The following is a 19,430-nucleotide window of genomic DNA, read 5'->3' on the forward strand; positions in this document are numbered from 1 at the left end:
TGTTTTATTTTTCTGAGAAATCATTTTGAAAAACACCCCCTGGCATTTCTGGTAGTGGCTATCTTGAGTAAGTAGCATTTACTTATACTGTATATTATACAGAAGTACATGCATATTTATATATATTTTTTTTAGCCCCCTTTACAGCTCCCTTGCTTTTTTTGCTCTTGACCACTTTGCAAACTACAACGTAATAAACTGTTTCTACACTTATTAAAACTTGTGGTACTCTCAATTCTTGAAGTCTGATTGGATCTTTTCATGGGGGCACAAGCGGGTTAAATTTGGTTTTAATGTCAAACTGGTGTATCACCCTTCAGTAATTTAAATTGCATAAAGGAGAATTGTGAGTTGAACTCACAGCAAAATTAGTAAAATTCTTGCCTCTTCTCTTCCCTATATATACACCTAATCATATTAAGAAACATACCATCATCCTATGTACACAGGACTTGCCTTCCAAGTGCACTGCTGAAGCTCCCCAAGTAACCTGTGTAACTGCCAACTCCCTTGAAATTCAGGTTTTATATGCAGCGAAGCACATTGCCCACTTGTTCTTTCATGACAGTATTTGGTCCTAACACTACCAGTACCAGCAAAATAAGAGTTCATCATGGCTTTCTTCAAAAGATGCCACAGGAAAAGCATTAAAACAAGAAAGGCTGGTGTCTGTTATTTTCCCTTGAAATAATTTGTTATTCAGTTGCCCATCTCATTTCTTTATAGACCAAAACCTGTCCAGTGCAAATATGGACACGATGTACATTGTTTGCATGTCTATTGATAACTTGACATTATATATTTTCATTTCTCAGGTTCGCTTTGCTGCACTGCTTGTATTGGTCAATTTGGTGGAGAAATTAAGAGAGAATTATTTAGCCCTTCTCCCAGAATCTATTCCATTTCTAGCAGAACTCATGGAGGGTAAGAAAAAATATTTAAAAAATCATCTTTTCCTTTTTTTCTGGCAGCAACACTACTGTGGTTCTTCAGATAATATATATTTTTTTCTAGATAACCCTTCTGTTATGGAAGTCATAGTCATGTTCATAGAAGTCCACTGATTGATTGAATTAGTCTCTGAAAATAAGCTTGGTTTGACAAAGTGTTCTGTGTGGAGTGATTAACGAGGACCTCTGTTCTCTGGTGGATACTTCCCTCCCATCAATGGGCTGGGGAGGAGTCTGGGATCGGTCTTGGCTCAGGGTCACTGGACTCCGGAGGAGAATCGACTGCCTATCAATGTCCAGGAGCTCCAGGCGATCAGGCTGTTGCTGACACATTGGACGGATTGTCTTCAGGGGCTGCCGATCAGGATCCAATCAGATGTCAATCATCTGGGGGGCACGGGAAGTGCAGCAGCGGTGCTGGAGGCATCTCACATCCTGAGATGGGCAGAAAGTTTGTTCTGGTTATGTTCTCTGCTCATATTTCAGGGGTTGAAAACTGGCAAACAGATTATCTCAGCCATCAGACACTGGATCAGGGTAAGTAGTCCCTGCACCTGGAGGTGTTCCATCAGCTCTGCCTTCACTGGGGGACACCAGACGGGAATCTTCTGGTGTCCTGCCTGAACTGGAAGGTTCCAAGATTGATGGTTCCTTTTGCAGATGCAATGGATGCACTAGTGCGGGTGTCGGCAACCCGCGGCTCCGGAGCCGCATGCGGCTCTTTTTCACCTTTCCTGCGGCTCCGGAGCACACTGCCCACCAGGTGACAGGCAATAGGGTCGGCAAGCCGCGGCTCTTTTAATGCAGCTCTTCTATGTGCCGGGCGCCCGCTCCCCTCCCTCCTCCAAACATTGGCTGTCAGGATGTAGGCGGGGCAGTGTGACGAACTCCTCTCCTCTCACAGTCCGCCCTGAAGACCAGAACGGCGTGGGAACACAGCTAGAGGAACGCGCGGAGCAAAGGTAAGTGAATTGACACAGGGGGGATGAATTACTATGGGGGATGAATTACTATATGGGGGATGAATTACTATATGGGGGATGAATTACTATATGGGGGATGAATTACTATATGGGGGATGAATTACTATATGGGGGATGAATTACTATATGGGGGATGTATTACTATATGGGGGATGTATTACTATATGGGGGATGAATTACTATATGGGGGATGAATTACTATGGGGGATGAATTACTATATGGGGGATGAATTACTATGGGGGATGAATTACTATATGGGGGATGTATTACTATATGGGGGATGTATTACTATATGGGGGATGAATTACTATATGGGGGATGAATTACTATATGGGGGATGAATTACTATATGGGTGATGAATTACTATATGGAGGATGAATTACTATATGGAGGATGAATTACTATATGGGGGATGAATTACTATAGGGGGGATGAAATACTATAGGGGGGATGAATTACTATATGGGGGATGAATTACTATATGGGGGATGTATTACTATATGGGGGATGTATTACTATATGGGGGATGAATTACTATATGGGGGATGAATTACTATATGGGGGATGAATTACTATATGGGGGATGAATTACTATAGGGGGGATGAATTGCTATAGGGGGGATGAATTGCTATAGGGGGGATGAATTACTATATGGGGGATGTATTTTCAGTTTTAAAAATGTTTCTCTCAAAATAAATTTCAATCGTGGTTTTGGCGAGATTTGGCTCAGTTGAAAAAAAAGGTTGCCCACCACTGACCTAAGGCTATGATTGTGATTATGACGATACACTGTGGCCCTGGTTAACCCTTTGCTTACTGGGCCCTTAAACCCCCTTCATGATCAGAGCGCTTTTCGCAGTATATGCAGTGTCGGATTTGTTTTAAATGTTGCAATGGTTTTGCGGCTCCCAGTCTTTTTTTTCCCTCTCGGAAACGGGTCCAAGTGGCTCTTTATGTCTTAAAGGTTGCAGACCCCTGCACTAGTGGGATCAACACAATCTCATCTATGCCTTTCCACCCCTCCGAATGCTTACTCGTCTGCTACGCAGGATAGAGGCGGAAAGGATCCTTGTCATCCTGGTAGCTCTGGACTGGCCTCGTCATCCGTGGTACATTTGGTGCTCCCTAGTGGCTGCCTCTTCAGGAGGACCTACTATCTTGGGAGCTAGCGTTCCCTCCTGCTTTACCATCACTGGCTTGATAGCGTGGCTATTGACAGCTAGGTTCTGAAGGACAGGGTTGTCTGGCTCAGTGATTCCAAGTGTTAAAGACTCATAAGTCTGCTTCCCGAAAAATTTGTTCTTGCTCCTGGAGAGCTGCTGTTATTTGGTGTGAAGCCTTGGGGTTCCATCCTTGCTCTTTCTCTGTGGCGTGAGTGTTCCTCTGAAGTGGTGTGGATCAGAAACTTGCATTGAGCACAATCAAGGGTCTCTGCTCTGGCTGCTTCCTTTTATTGAATCACTGGTGAAATGGGCCTTGACTGAGAAGGAACCTTGCCCTTGATACTATAGGCCTGAGAACTGAGAAAACTCCACCTAGAGAAGAAGCAAGAAAAGCAGCCTAACCTTTAGGTAAAACAAATAGCAAATCAAACTTTCAAAAGAAAGCTGTGCAAAGTTCTTATAAACGTGAACAATTTAAACAACATCAAAAGAGTGAAGTACATTCTCCTTGAGATGCTTAGGACAAAAAGATGACAACACAATGTCCTGATTCAAGTGGAATGAAGAAACCACGATTGAGGACCACTTATCCTGGTCAACCAGGAAGGCTGCTGGGTAGAAAAGACAACCTTGTGCATAAGGAAAGACGAAGGAAGGTTCATAGGGAGAGGACTGCGAAACATAAGTTAAGGTCTCATGGAGACAAAAAGTGCTACACAGGCAGAACAATCTGTGTAACATCCTGTTCAGAGACTTTAACCAAGGAATTATACACAATCTCCACACCAGACTGGAAAAATTCCAAAAAGCACCCTATGAAATAATATCAGGGATAAAACTTACAAGCCTAACGCCAGGTGAAATAAGTCTTCATGTAGGATGGAGGTTGACTTTCTTGTCTTAAGAAGGATAGAGCTTATAGTCGAACTCCCTTCTTTCTCAGAACTTGTCTTTGTAAGTCATGCCATCAAAGCCAAGGACTATAAAGCTGGATGGCAGATCCGACCCTGTGACAGCATATCAGATAGATCTGAAAGTCCCCATGGTTTGCGTACCTGAAAATTTAGGATGTCTGCATGCCACATTGTTCTTGGCTAAAGCCCAAGTACCACAGATGTTGTGTCAGAACTAGGGCATATTTCTGAAGGATCAGTACCTAGCCACATTTTTTGCAGGACTATTACTGTCTGATGGATGATTGACATCTATTTCTAAGCAGATTAGGAGCAGGTCATCCAGGTTCCCTTCAAACCCCTAGGTTGTCAACAACTGGAGCCAACACCTTGGCAAACACACTGGGGCCTTAGTCTGGCCCAAAGGCAACATCCACAAACTGATAGCAATCCTTCCTTGCAAACTGCAGAAAATACAAATGAGGCAGGACAATTGGGATGTATAGGTAGGCATCCAGGATATCTACTGCTACCAAGAAGTCCCCTTGATGAAGTGAAGCAGTCACCTGATAAACCCATCCTGAATTTTTATACCTTCAGGTATAAGAGATGCTTGTCCAGAAAAGGCTGGTCACCTGTTTGAAAGTGGGAGCACCCTTTTACTGTGGTGAGAACTGGACCCCCAAGTCCTCTGGAGGTACATCCTCCTCAAACTGGGACTGATTGGAAGCTGATTAGCTATGAAAGAATCTCCTTTTGGATTCTGAAGGAGTTACCAGTTTCTGACCTGCCACATTTCCTGCTGCTTTAAGGGATAAGAGTGTGCTTTTCTCCACTGTTGCCTGGATCCTGGATCTCGATGAAGACATCCAAGGATGGTTCAAAAAAGAGTTTACCCCCAAAGGGCAGCCTCTCAATTTGCTTTTTGCAGAGAGGTTTTTTTCTGATTACCACTTGAGCCATATGATCCTTCTTAAAAGAACAGACCTGGTTCACCAAAACTCTATGCACTTGGCAAACTCCCATTGCAACCACTGAAAGCTGCTGAGCTGCTCCTACCAAAGGTTAGAACACCTTGAAAAAGGCCTCAAACTAACTCCTTATCTGTGGCATCTTTAAACACCAGGACCTCATCCACCAGAACTGTCAGGGTCTTGTTTTGGCAAGTCTGCCTGGTCAGTAGCCAGGGAACCCCATTTTTTTATAGAATTCCTCTTTTATGGGGTATTGATGAGTATTTTGGTTTGGTGGTGAAAACATCTTCTCCAGGTGAACTAATTGGTATATACTACTTCCTGAAAATGAGGGTGCACTGGAATGGACCTTTTGGCAGCTGCAAAGACCCAAAACCTGCACATTTCGGCGAAGAGGATTCTGGCAGCATTGAATTAAGCTTACTGCATACCACACCTGCCATGAAGCCCACCGTGCTTTTCTTCGTCTAAGACAGCCCTACACTCTGAGGAAGATGTGGATACTGTTGCAATGTGGATCATGAATCCTCTGTGGATGAGTCCTCCCAGGAAGAATCTCATTCTGATGAATATCCCTCAACATCTTAATCTCTCTCTAAAAGGGAAGGAGGGGAACAAGAGGGCCTCTGTTTGCGTCAGGTAAGGAAGTGAGAACTGTTAGAGCTGATCATACAGCCCAAATATGGGTGCAAAAGTGTTTTCTCTAGGCACAAAGGAAGTGGAAGACTGTGCCTCTGAAATTGTGAAATACCAGATAAGGGCAGGCATTCATAACTAATCTGACCCTCTGGGGAGCCATTGCAGGTTAAACTTAGCAGTCCTTCCTACCTGAAGGCAAAGCCAGGGCTGTATTCCACAGTAATCCTGGACCCCCAAGTATTCCAAATCTGCAAACCCCCCTCTCAATGAGGGGACATTCTTACTTGTCTGAAAAGCGTTTTACAATTTAACGGGAGTGTCAGGGACCATCGCGACGCATGGGTCTACACAGGCATAGGTGTCTGCCAAGACGTGTAGGTGGCAGGGCACTAGGACCCAGGCGCACCCATAGTCTTGACAGTACTAGGCAGGTACTAGGACCTAGGCTGCGCCTGTCAGGTGCAGGACGGGGCTATTTAAACCAGCTCTGCACAAACACTTGTTGCCGAATGGTCTTTGTATGCTGGTACCTGTGTTGTCAGTATCTTGATCTGGATTGTTTGACCTTGCTGCCTTCTCCTGTCCTGACCCTTGGCCTGCCTGACTCTGCTCCTGGATGTTCCCCTTTAAATCTGATCTTTTGGTATTGACCCTGCGTGTGACCCGACTATCCTTTGCCTACCGTTTTGTACCTCACCGACCCGCTAGTTACCGACCTGGCCTGTATGACTCTGATTTAGCTCATCCATCCCGCAGGGATCACTAGGCTCCCTCACATCAGACTCTTAGCCCCTTGGAGCTCCTGTCAGACTCCTCTACCCCTGTTGGAGATACCTAGCAGCTGCGACCTGGTACCGGAGCGCTCCAAGTCCATCCCCACCATCAGGGGCCCTGGTGAACAAGTGCCCCGGTGCTTAGACTCCACACTCTGGGGAGGCTCTGCCAGGGGATTGATAGAGGTGCTGTCAGGCGGTTCCTTACAGGGAGACAATACAGCAACAATAAAGTTCAATACAAGAGGATTAGGAGGGCCCTGCTCCTATACTTTTTCTTTTTTCTTCTCTCTCCTTTCCCTTTGTGAGTTGGTGTATTAACCGTATCACGGGCCGTGAAGCTATCATATGGCTATGGCATATACTTCATTAGGTAACCAACCCTTTTTGATCTCACATAATGTGCGAGGTTTGAATACACCCAAAAAAAGTGTTTCATTATTGAGAGAACTTAATCGGAGCAAACCACGGGTTGTATTTCTTCAGGAAACACACTTTTTAAATGGGCAATTTGCCAAGCCTGGTCAACAAACATTATCCTAAGGTATTTAATTCTACCAGCTCCCTATCAAAATCAAAAGGAGTGTCAATACTGCTACATAAAAATGCAGGTGTTGACATAACCCATCATCTTGCAGATCCTCAAAGAAGTATATATTCCTTAAAGGAACATGGTCTGGCATACCAATCACTTTGGCTAATGTTTATTTTCCAAATTCTGCACTTATTACGTTTTGCCAACACTTAATTGAGGAGTTGAAAGGTTTTGCCTCAGGTTGTATTATACTAGGTGGGGATTTCAATGTGCCTTTAAATCCACTTCAGGATATATCTGAGGGGAAATCCAGCCTGTCATATAAAATTCTACAGAAAATAAAATCACTCCTATCTTCATTAACGTTAGTAGATACTTGGCGCACAGCACATCCTTCAGATAAAGACTTTACCTACTTTTCTCCATTACACTTAAAATACTCATGCATTGATTACATCTTTATCTCAAAAAGAGATCTACCGAGTTTACATGAGGTGAGCAAAGGGATTACAGCATTCTCTGATCATGCCCCAGTATCTTTATTGCTCAATACGCCTAAAACACGACCATAAGAGAGCAATTGGAAGTTGAATCCATAGTTATTCCTGGACCCGGAAGAGTTACAACATCTAACAGATGTTATCAAATTATACTTTGCTGAAAAATGTTTCAGAGGACCTTTCCCCACTGACTATCTGGGCAGCTCACAAATATTTGATTTGGGGAATACTCATAAGTCTAGGTGCCAAAAAAAAAAAGCAGCAGAAAAACAAATTGCGCAACTAACTAATAAGATTGCACAGTTAGAAGCCTAACATAAACAATCAGTGACAATTGAAACAGCTACAGAACTTCTTGAAACACATAAATCTCTACAATCCATATTGGATCTGAAAGCCAAGAAAATCCTATTTCTGAAAAAGGATTCTATTTAGAACATAATGATAAAAGCAGAAAATGTTTAGCTAGACCCCAAAAGGAAACCGTACTTAGCACAAATATAGCCACCATTACAAACAAACAAGGACAGTTTCATTCAACGGATCGGACTTGAAACAATTAGAATCTCCCAATAAGGGAGGAGGAATTCTTGAGCACCATTAAATCTCTAAAACCAGGGAAAAGTCCGGGCCCTGATGGCTTTACGACCCACTATTATAAAACTTTTGCAAATTTGTTATCCTCATTTGCTAAAGGCACTTAACCATCTCGGAGAGCCACGTGATAACCCGGAAGATTTCTTAATGGCTCACGTAAGAGTCCCTTTGATAACATGCTCGTGCACAAAACTCGTTAGGGAGGAGCCAGGGTGTGACGTCACGCCGTTCCGGCCATGTATCAGGCCGGCGGCCATCTTTGATTCTCTATTCACACTGTGAGTGCTTTATGTCTTACTGGATCTGCTTTTACATGGCACCTTTTTTCTAATAAAATACTACACTATCAGAAATTTCTGTTTGGGCTTGTTTGATGCGAGCCCCCCTTCCTTAAGGTGGATTTTGCTACTGCTCTGTACCTGCCATTGAGAGAGGTCCCCCTGGTGGCTATTCATGATACCTGGTACTTGGAGTTTGAACCCCCTGGTGGATGGCTGAGTGATTCCTGATCCCTGGAGGCTGATGACCCTACAATTACTTGTCGTCCTGCTGGTTGGCCAGTTGATCTGTGGATGTTCATCTTTCTATACCCAGAGGACTAGGAGTGGTTTAAGTACTGAAATGCGCATGTGATTGCGCTGTCTGGTTAGTGCAATCTACACTTGTTTATACACCACTGGAGTCACGATCTGCACTACTATATGGAGTTGGGGACTTGTGTGCTTATTTTTAACACTGTAATATTGAAGTTCACCACCTGCACAATATAATGTCCATAGACGTTCATTGCACGTGAATTTAACTTCAGCACCTCACAGCGCTAATATATCGGTTGATATCATTTTGTGTTATTTGATTTTTAGCGCTGCATATTATTACATTCACGGATGACCAATGGAAATACGCATGTGTCTTTGCACATAAATGCTCCATTAGCACTCGATTCCAGGAAACATCTTACAAGCTTCTTTCACATTGGTATGCGACACCAGTTAAATTGAAGCTTTGGTTCCCTCAGTCCTTGGATACCTGTTGGCGCTGTAAGCAAGCGACGGGGTCCTTAATACACATATGGTGGGAGTGCCCCTTGATAGTTCCTTTTTGGCAAAGGGTCCGAAAGTACATTATGCAAATTACAAAGACTCAGATTGAGCTGACCCCACTTTGCTGTTTGCTTCACATCTCTAATTGTTCTATGAAGAAATACAAACTCTCACTCACCAGGTTTCTCCTGATCGCGGCTAAAGCTCGAATTCCACGATATTGGAAATCCTCGAACCCTTCCTCCATCAGAGAATGGCTTAATTCCATAGATTGCATCTATGATATGGAGAAACTGGTTGCATTAGCACAGGAATCTACTGCTAAATTTCATAAAACATGGTTTGGTTGGATCATCTTTCTCTATTCCACAGAATATGAGAATATAGTTACTTAGGCGTAGACTGTGTTTCCAGCGTTGATTTGGCTACTATTATCACTTTATTGCTATGATGGTTCATACACCAATCCATTAGGTCTCTCTCTGTTAAATTTCTTTTTTTACGTACTTTTTCTTTCATTATTTGAAGGTTTCTCAATGAGCAGTATTTTAATTCATTTGGGACTGTTAAGGATATTCAATACTAAAACTAAATCTACACTAGCTATCAAATGGAATGGCTGATACACAAGTCCTTAGGTACATAGATGGTACTAATCATGAACTCTCACATGCTAGTCAGAAATGAGCCCTTTTGATACAACTAGAATATGTAATGATATTTCAAATGATATTAGATTTATAGCAATCTGTTGATCTTGAATGAAATTACATATCAGTTTAACCTCTTGCCGTCCGTCTGCTGTTTATAAACGGCAGGGCGGTGGCACTCCAGGGGCGGGTTGCCGTTCCTAAACGGTACCCGCCTTTTCTAGCTGTGCGCGCTCCCTGGGAGCGCGCACCACCGCGATCCGGTGCCCGCTGTGTCCTCCGGACACAGTGAAACACCGATCGTCGGACGGGACCTCTGTACGAGGTGCCGATCATGTGATCACTGATTGGCGAATCAGTGATCACATGCAAAGTAGTAAGCAAGATGTCACTTCTGACATTGCTTACTACGTGTGAAATCTGTGAATGATCACAGAGGTCACATGGTACAAGGCTATTCACAAGAGCCTTGTACCATGTGACAAGCTGTGACCAATCACAGCTCACTTAGTATTTCTCAATGACTGCAAGAATGCAGACAGAGAAAGAGAAATGATTGCTTTTACATCCTATATGGGTGTAAAAGCAATCAGTGTAAAAAAAAAAAAAAAATCTTCATCACCCCCCACAAGTAGTACAGTGTCACCATGGTGACACTGTACTGCTAGGGTGACAGTATGTAAAAAAAATAAATAAATAAATAAATATTTAAAAAAAAAAATGTAAAAAAAAGTTTAAAAATTATAATTTTTGGTTATAAACTAATTTGGATTATTTTTTTTTACTAAAAAAATAACGGAATAAATTTTGGCCAAGATTTAGGATGAAATATTATTTATTTGCAAAATTTTATTTAAAAAAAACACACTTTTTAAAAATCTTTGGACTTTTTCATTTACATAGTAAAAAAAATAAAAATCCAAGCGGTGAATAAATACCACCAAAATAAAGCTTTATCTGTCTCAAAAAAAATGGTAAAAAATTCATATGGGTACAGTATTGCATGACCGCGCAATTGTCATGCAAAGTGTGATAGCGCTGAAAGCTGAAAATTGCCCTGGACAGGAAGGGGGTAAAAGTGTCCGGACAGGAAGTGGTTAACATGATTATCGCAAATATTAACAAATGGTTTTATAGATAAGTTATGAGCATCTTTTTCTGCAGCTTTGGTACTGTTGATATATGGAATAAGTGGATGGATATTGTAATTGTGAGATCTACCAAGTATACTTATATCTTTGAAATGTTGATTGTTTTTGACTTTGTTAATCCTTGTTTGTTCAATAAATTTTGAGGTTTCATGGCAAACACCACATTAAAGCTAAATAAAAGGCGTTTCTGTATTAAGCTTCTTTCTCAAGGGGTCATAGCTATTATTCCAGAATAGGAAAGGTTCCATGGTCTTTACTCAAACCTGTTTGCTGTTCCCAAAGCATAAGAGGGCATTCACCCCTTTCTGGATCTGAAGGTTCCAGGGTATGGGTAATAACATTTTGCATGGTGTCTGCCAAGTCAATAGTTCCTTCCTGCCATCTGGGAGTTTCTGGCCTCCATGGACATCAAATGTGCCTCTTTGCATGTCCCCAGCTTGTCAGTGCATCAACACCTCCTGTGTTTTGTGGTGGGCACTTAGCATTACCAATTTGCTGCATTTGCTTTTGGTCTGCCCACTGCACCTCTCACCTCGCTTCTTCCTTTCACCAAGGTGCTAGTCCCTGTTTTTGCCTTGTTTCACTCTGAGCATCCCAATAGTCGGATATCAGGGTGACCACAATTAGAGGCTAGTCAGTGCAGGCTCTATCATCCAAAGTCCTTCAGATTGTCCAGACCCTGCAGAGGTTTAGGTGGCTCCAAAACCTTTAGAAGTCAGCACTGGAACTGTCTCATTTGAAGTATCCAGGTCTGTATCTAGGTCTTGTCAGAATTTGCCCTGTCCATGGTTTTCCTCCCAAAGGACAAACTCCAGACTCTCTGCTCTCAATGGTCAAGTTCTACAGTCCAGAATCTAATTTCTCTTTTGTATGCAGGTTCTGGGCTTAATTGTTGCCCCCTCTGAGACAGTCCCATATGCCCATTATAATTCTAGACCTTTCTGATAGCATGTGACAGGCAGGCTTCATGTCTGGATTGCCATATTTGCCTGACCCAAAAAACAAGACTTTCCCTGACCTGGTGGATTATGGTCCATTACTGGAATAAGGGAAATATGGCCTCTAACTGGTTTGAAAGATTCTCACAATGGATGCCAGCCTGGCTGGTTGAGGAAGAGTCCTCCATACTTTCTCGGTGCAAGGGACTTGGTCACCTGAGGTCATTTCTCGATCATTATTCTAGAGCTCAGGGTAATTCAGTTAGTCCTTCGATGCTGAACCCTTCGACTGTTTGGTCATCTGACCTGGATTCAGTCAGACAATACTAAAACAGTGGCCTAAGTCATTCATCATAGAGGAACCAGACATCCCACAGCTCAAGGAGAATCAGATTAAATTCTCACTTGGGCAGAATGTTATGTTCCAGCCCTGTCTGCTGTTCACTTCTCAGGAGTGAAAAATTGGTAGGTTTAGACATCAACGTCTGGATTTTGGAGAATGGCCTCTGCATTTCTGGGTTTTTCAGTCATAGGTGGGTCTTTGCATCTCATGGTGTTTATAGACATCTGTAGCAAGTGGGAGATGCTAGATGTGGATATTCTGGCTTCCAAGTTCAACAAAAAAACTGAATAGTCGATACTCTGGGGACTCTGTGGGAACAGTTCAATCTGTTCTAGCTTTTCCTCTCATGAAACTTTCCTAGTCTGTACCACAGGCTAAAGCTAGAAGGAATTCTAGTGATTCTTATCGCACTAACCTGGCTCAAGCATATGTGGTAGTTGGACCTTATCAGACTGCTGGAGGACTTTCTGTGGGCACACCTAGATTGTCCAGCTATTGTCTCAAGGACTGGTTTACCACCCTGCTACTCAGCCACTGGCTTTAACAGCCTAGCTGTTGAAGCCCAAGTCCTGAAGGACAAGGGCCTGTCGGACTCAGTCATCCCTACATTTCTGAAAGCTAGAATATCAACCTCTTGCAAAGTTTATCATTGCTCAAGTGAGGTGCAAGGCATCCCATGAAATACCAGTGGGACACAACCTGCCTTTTTTTGCAGTCTGGCCTGAATCAACTCTTGATCTCAACCTGATTTTGTCAGTTCCCCAAAAATCACCCTTTGGACCTATAAGGGGCAACACAGTGGCTAAATGGTTTGCACTTCCGCCTGGCAGTACTAGGGTCGTTGGTTTGAATCTCAGCCACGGCACCACCTGCCTGGAGTTTGCATGTTCTACCTGTGCCTTTGTGGATTTCATCAAGGTACTCCGGTTTCCTCCCACACTCCAAAGACATGCTGTTAGATTAATTGGATCCTGTCTAAATTGGCCCTAGTATGTGTATGTATGAATGTAAGTTAGGGACCTCAGATTGTATGCCCCTTGAGAGTTAGGGACTGATGTGAATGTACAATATATGTAAAAGCACTGCATAAATTGATGGCTCTCTATATGTACATGAAATAAATAAATATAAGGGATATTCCCCTGCATTTTCTTGTGTTTCATATTGGCCAATTAAAAGAAGAAAAAAAAAAAAAAAAAAACTATTTAGGCTTATTACCAGTGGCTGGAAACACATGCAAAACGCATTATACACACCCATTTACTTCTATAGGTCTCAAAATGAGAATGCATTAAGGTAAAAAAACTCTTTAGAACCACTTTAATAACAATCAACAGTTTTTAATTATGTATTATTTGAGCTTATTTTTATATTAGGGATTTGTTAATTTCTCATATTTAGATGTGGAGCAGTAAGTAACCACTTTTTTGTTTTTCCTTTTTACCCTAGATGACTGTGTTGAGGTTGAACAGCAATGTCAAAAGACCATCAAGCAGCTAGAGAACATTCTTGGCGAGTCGTTACAGAACCATTTTTGACCAATTGATTTGCCTTCCCACAATGTATGATGCAGCACCCTGACTTGCACAAAAACAGCATCTTTACTATCTCTACAGATTCCACTTTCCAACATTTTTACCTTGTTTTCTGTAATTCAGGTTACAGCAGAAGTACACTGTATCTAAGCAACACACATCAAATATATTTAATTCATTTTTAATGTTTAAAGCAAACTCATCCACCTATGTTTCCATGCTTTACTTTGCTGAAAAATCACTTTGAAAAACACCCACCCAGCTAGAATTACTGACTGTGGCTATCTTGAGTAAGGGCAGATGAGTCATGTAGCATTTACTTCTGGAATCCATCTGCACTTAGCTGTGGCATGCAGTAAGGAGGGTATGCTTGGCTGAGAAAACCCATCCTCCCCTCCCCAGACTCCCTAGGATGTATGGCATCATTTTCCTAGGCCTGGAAACCAGGAAGTAACTGAAGAAATGTAAAAAATGTTTAAAACAAGTGAATATGATATACTTTCCTATCCATTTATGTTAGCAGCATAAGGATTAAAAATAGTGTTGATTAAAAGAGTGAAGTTTTCTTTAAAAGAAGAGATGTTTGCCACAGGCAATATATAGAGTACTTGAAACATTATTGGAGGCAGATACAGTCTTAAGGTTAAATTAAATGTTCTTGTTGCATAACATAACATGTAAGCTTAGGTAAACACTAAGGCTTTGTGCAGACAGGAAAATGCAGGAGTCCTTTAAGCTCATTCAGGTTGCATTAACTATATATGATGCGTTTTCATTCCAATTTGTTTATGTGAAGAGAAAAAAACGTTAATACATACACAATTACTGTGTACACAAGTCCTGAGCCTACTTGTTGCCTTATAGTGGTTGAAAACCCTTACATATACCCAGTGAAATGACTAGTATCACGCAATGCACAGAGTTTAAACAAATCATCCCATATAAGTTGTATCTGCTTATCTCCAGCCTTCTCTCCTCTACAGTCTAACGAAACACACATTTTACACAGCATCTCTCAGCTCTACAAAGCAGGGATCTGAAGTCTCACTTTGCAGAGCTCAGTGAGGAGAGCTCTGAGCCCTGATTGGAAGGAAGGACACACACCCTACTTCACAGTACATGGGGAACGTGCACAGTTGTGACTGTCAGTAACAGGCTGTGTGCTGGATCTCTCCTCCCCCACCACCCATTCTCTTGGAGTCAGAAAAAGCTGTCAGATAAGGAACAAGCCAGCAGAGTGAAGTCACACTTAGTGCTTTGGATAGAGACAAATACACAGTTTAGAAATAAATGTGTTCATATTTCAAGAAAACTTGTGATGTGGGTCTTCTATGTATTAACCTTGTGAAGAAATATTTTGAAAACTATTCCAATAATCATAAACTGAGTGTATTCTGTAATGTCTGCTTTTTATTTTTTTTCTTTAGGTTTGTATTATTTCCTTCTGTTTCGTCAATATACAGTATTTTATTTTAAGCCATTAGCCTTCCTATGGATCTTTGCACAACCTATTATGCTTGTTGGTAATGTTCATTTTGAGTAAAGATGAAAAAGTTATTAAATTTGTACTTTCTTGGTTGTTTCTGTTACATTGCATGTACTTTTTTCAGCATTAAAAATACAGATCTTCAAAATAATTTTAGTAAACAAATGAGATTTGTTTTTATTCTTTCTGTTTCCATCATGCAGATTGGCCTCACTTGTTTATTTTGATGACCACTGTCGCCCAGACAGAAAGTGCGGGGAAATCCAAAATTTTACATTTTTCATCCGTTTTAAGCCTATTTTAGTCAGACAGGTCAACCAGTTCACAAGCATGAAAGGAGGCTATTTAGGTCAAACTGGAATAGACCTTGCTGAACAGGGGTGGAGGCTCTTCAACATCTGTCTTCCATATATAATGTAGTTTTAACAACACTACCCTGGAATTTTGATAATTTACACCTTCAAACATGTAAATCAAAGGATTAACATTCCTGACACCAACCAAATATGTACCGTGAAAAGAGTGGTTTCTAAAATCCTGTCCTTGGACAATATCTTCCTTCCCATGGTAATCGGATCAAGATGTTGGTGCTACTTGTTTGGATATACATGCTGGAGTACTTTCTGACACTCCGAACTGAAGAAGTGGCTTCGACAAGCTGCTCCACATTGTCAACGTTACAGAACAAATGCAGTTAAATATGATTACTATTAGATATACCTTGTCCTGGATAATAGAAAACCTTTCAGACAGACAAGCTATTTTTTTCAAATGTACCGCAGTTGCCTTTTAGATTACTGGACACTGACAAAAAGAAAACTGCAGGAACATTCCTTATATAACCCCTCCCAGCTCAGCTATGAGGATAGATCAGAGGAACTGAATATATTTTCTCTTGAGAAAAGGAGATTAAGGGAGGATATGATCAACATGCATAAATACATAAGTGATCCTTATAGTGAACTTAGTGTAGCGTTATTCGCTTTAAGGTCACCGAGGAGAAGGGGGCACTCTATATTTGGCGGAAAAGTGATTTAATCTTCAAACATGGAAAGGCTTCTTTACAGTAAGAGCTGTAAAAATGTAGAATAGATTCCATCAAGAGATGGTTCTGGTCAGCTCAGTAGATTTTTTAAAAATGCCTGGATTCTTTCCTAGATGCACATAATATAACTGAATACTAATATTTATAGGTAAAGTCGATCCTGGGAATAACCGATTGCCTCTTGGGGGATCAGAAAGGAATTTTTCTCTGCTGGAGAAAATTGTATCATGCTTTATTGGGTGATTTTTTTTGTTTTTGTTTATTTATTTTGCCTCTGGATCAACCGTGTGTATAGGATCGCGTATATGGAGGCTTTCTGTGTGTGTGTGTGGTGTTTTTGGGGGGGAGGTTTGTTTTGTTTTTTGTTTTTTTTGGTTGAACAAGATGGAACAGTGTTGTTTTTTTTTTTTTTTTTTTTAACCAGATTAATGATGCAACTGTGTCTGAGAGAAACTTACCACTTTTATGCAGAGACTTTTTGCCTCAAGATTCTAATGCTTGTGTGGCCTTCATTTCAGTAGCTTCGCTGCACGTGTGCACCGTTTTACTTCCCTTGGTTGGCATCTGGTCTCTGACTCCCTCAGTACAGCCTAAAGATCTCTGGACACTTGCTGCGTTTAAGCAGCCTACCGCACCTACTTTCAGCAGCGACAATGTTTTCTTGGGAACGTTGGAAACAGCTCATTCTGGATCATGAGTGCAGTGACAAGGGGGTCAGATGGCCTTCAAAAAGTCCACACTGACATTATTATTATACAGTATTTATATAGCGCCAAAGGGTATGCTCAGCGCTGTACAGTAGCAAGGGGGACAGAACATGAGACATGACAGTAACAATACAATACACTAGGGGTTCGAGGGCCCTACTCTTTCGAGCTTACAATCTAGGAGACATGGGCAACAACCTTAAGTCTACCCCCTTCAGGATTTTTGAGTCAATGACATCCCGCTCTTATCTGCGCTGCATGCACTGAGCTTCTTCCTGGCAGTCCTCACTGAGGATACCAGCAGGTAGGTAGCATTTGAGATACCATTCTGATGGGTTATGCACTACTATGACTGTGGGGACTTGTGTTAACCTTCCACCAGAGTAGAGGTCTGAGCACCATTGTTTTGACGATAGGTGGATTCCAAGCTTTCAGTGGTCTGAGATGGTATAATGAGTTCCTGTACATTGATGCAGTATTTGCTCACTTCTCAGCCTCTGATGTACAGTTGCAAGAAAAAGTATGTGAACCCCTTGTGATTACGTGGAGTTTTGCATGAATTGGGCATAAAATATGCTCTGAACGTCATCTAAGTCACAACAATAGAAGAACACAATAAATACATAAATAGTGCAGCGCTACATAATAAATAAACATATATATAAATAAATAAAATATTCAGATCAATAAATGTCTGTGCAACAGTGCAAACAAAGTGTAATTCGTGTGTTCCACCAGGAAACATCAAAAGTGACCACGTGACAAATTAATAAATTAATATGCTAATCAATACATATCATATACATGTGCAAAATTGCAAATAAAGTGTAACACGTGTATTGCACCAAAACATAAAAGTGTCAAAGTGACAAATATTGCTTAATAAAGTGCAATCAATGTGTTCCCTATAAGGGAGTATTCAAAGTGACCAAGTGACCTAATAACCTATATAACACAAATGATCTAGAAACCAACACTCTGTGTAAACATGTCCATATACACATATATATATATATATATAGTGTATTTCATACACAATCTTCATGCAAGTGCCATTCAGTGTCCACACTGTGTATATCCAATACTAGCTGCAATGGCCCCTCACCTCCTTACATTGACCCCACAGGGCCAACTCGCTTTGGGACACAAACACCACTCTGGTTTATCACAGGATCCTCCCCAGCGATGTATGCTCTATACCCAGCTGCTCCTCCGGTTCCTCCTTATATAGAACTCAAGGGACACCTTGCCTCAAGGACCAAACACCACTCTGTTGTATCTCAGGATGTTTCCAACCGCTGTACACTCTATATTCCTCTCCGGTTCATACATAAACAGAAGACTCCCATAGTGTAAAACCGCATTTAATAAATAGTTTATAGTTAAATGGTGCGCGAGGAGGATTCTGGGAAGCGCGGTGACATCATTTCCGGCGTGGTGGCCATATTTGAAACCCCTATATCTATTACCCATGCAAGGCAGGCATAGCATGAGGTGAAGGAGCCATATATATGTTATAAGAAAGATGAAGAAGAATGTGAGTAAATTTCTTTCTGTATAAACTATTTATTAAATGCGGTTTTACACTATGGGAGTCTTCTGTTTATGTATGAACCGGAGAGGAATATAGAGTGTACAGCGGTTGGAAACATCCTGAGATACAACAGAGTGGTGTTTGGTCCTTGAGGCAAGGTGTCCCTTGAGTTCTATTTAAGGAGGAACCGGAGGAGCAGCTGGGTATAGAGCATACATCGCTGGGGAGGATCCTGTGATAAACCAGAGTGGTGTTTGTGTCCCAAAGCGAGTTGGCCCTGTGGGGTCAATGTAAGGAGGTGAGGGGCCATTGCAGCTAGTATTGGATATACACAGTGTGGACACTGAATGGTCACTTGCATGAAGATTGTGTATGAAATACACTATATATATATATATATATATATATATATATATATATGTGTGTGTGTGTGTATATGGACATGTTTACACAGAGTGTTGGTTTCTAGATCATTTGTGTTATATAGGTTATTAGGTCACTTTGAATATTCCCTTATAGGGAACACATTGATTGCACTTTATTAAGCAATATTTGTCACTGTGTCACGTTTATGTTTTGGTGCAATACAAGTGTTACACTTTATTTGCAATTTTGCACATGTATATGATATGTATTGATTAGCATATTTATTAATTTGTCACGTGGTCACTTTTGATGTTTCCTGGTGGAACACACGAATTACACTTTGCACTGTTGCACAGACATTTATTGATTTGAATATTTTATTTATATATATGTTTATTTATTATGTAGCGCTGCACTATTTATGTATTTATTGATTTAACTCACACTGGTAGGAGAGCAAGTGTCAGCAGCTATAGGGAGAGGGCCCCATTCTGAGCGCAGGAAGTTGTCATTTTAAATAGAAGAACACAGTCTGCTGAACATAATACTACACAAACATTAGATGTTGCCATGGTTTAATTGCACATAACATGTAAACATTCACAGTGCAGGGAGGAAAAAG

At 41.3% G+C, this 19,430-nt stretch overlaps 1 protein-coding gene across 1 annotated transcript in view; it reads left to right on the forward strand.

Moving 5' to 3' along the window:
• HEATR1 (HEAT repeat containing 1) overlaps positions 1-15,307 on the forward strand; it is a 387,031-nt gene extending 371,724 nt beyond the window's left edge. Inside the window, exons 34-35 of the mRNA XM_089660010.1 lie at positions 816-924; positions 13,585-15,307. Of these exons, the coding sequence (XP_089516136.1) occupies positions 816-924; positions 13,585-13,673 (198 nt within the window). The 3' untranslated portion in view covers positions 13,674-15,307. The remainder of the gene's footprint in view (positions 1-815; positions 925-13,584) is intronic.
• Positions 15,308-19,430: the final 4,123 nt, after the last annotated feature.

This window comes from Staurois parvus, unplaced genomic scaffold, assembly GCF_062004578.1.
Source record: "Staurois parvus isolate SC_StPar_1 unplaced genomic scaffold, SC_StPar_1.0 ptg001196l, whole genome shotgun sequence".
In the NCBI taxonomy this organism is placed as follows: Eukaryota; Metazoa; Chordata; class Amphibia; order Anura; family Ranidae; genus Staurois; species Staurois parvus.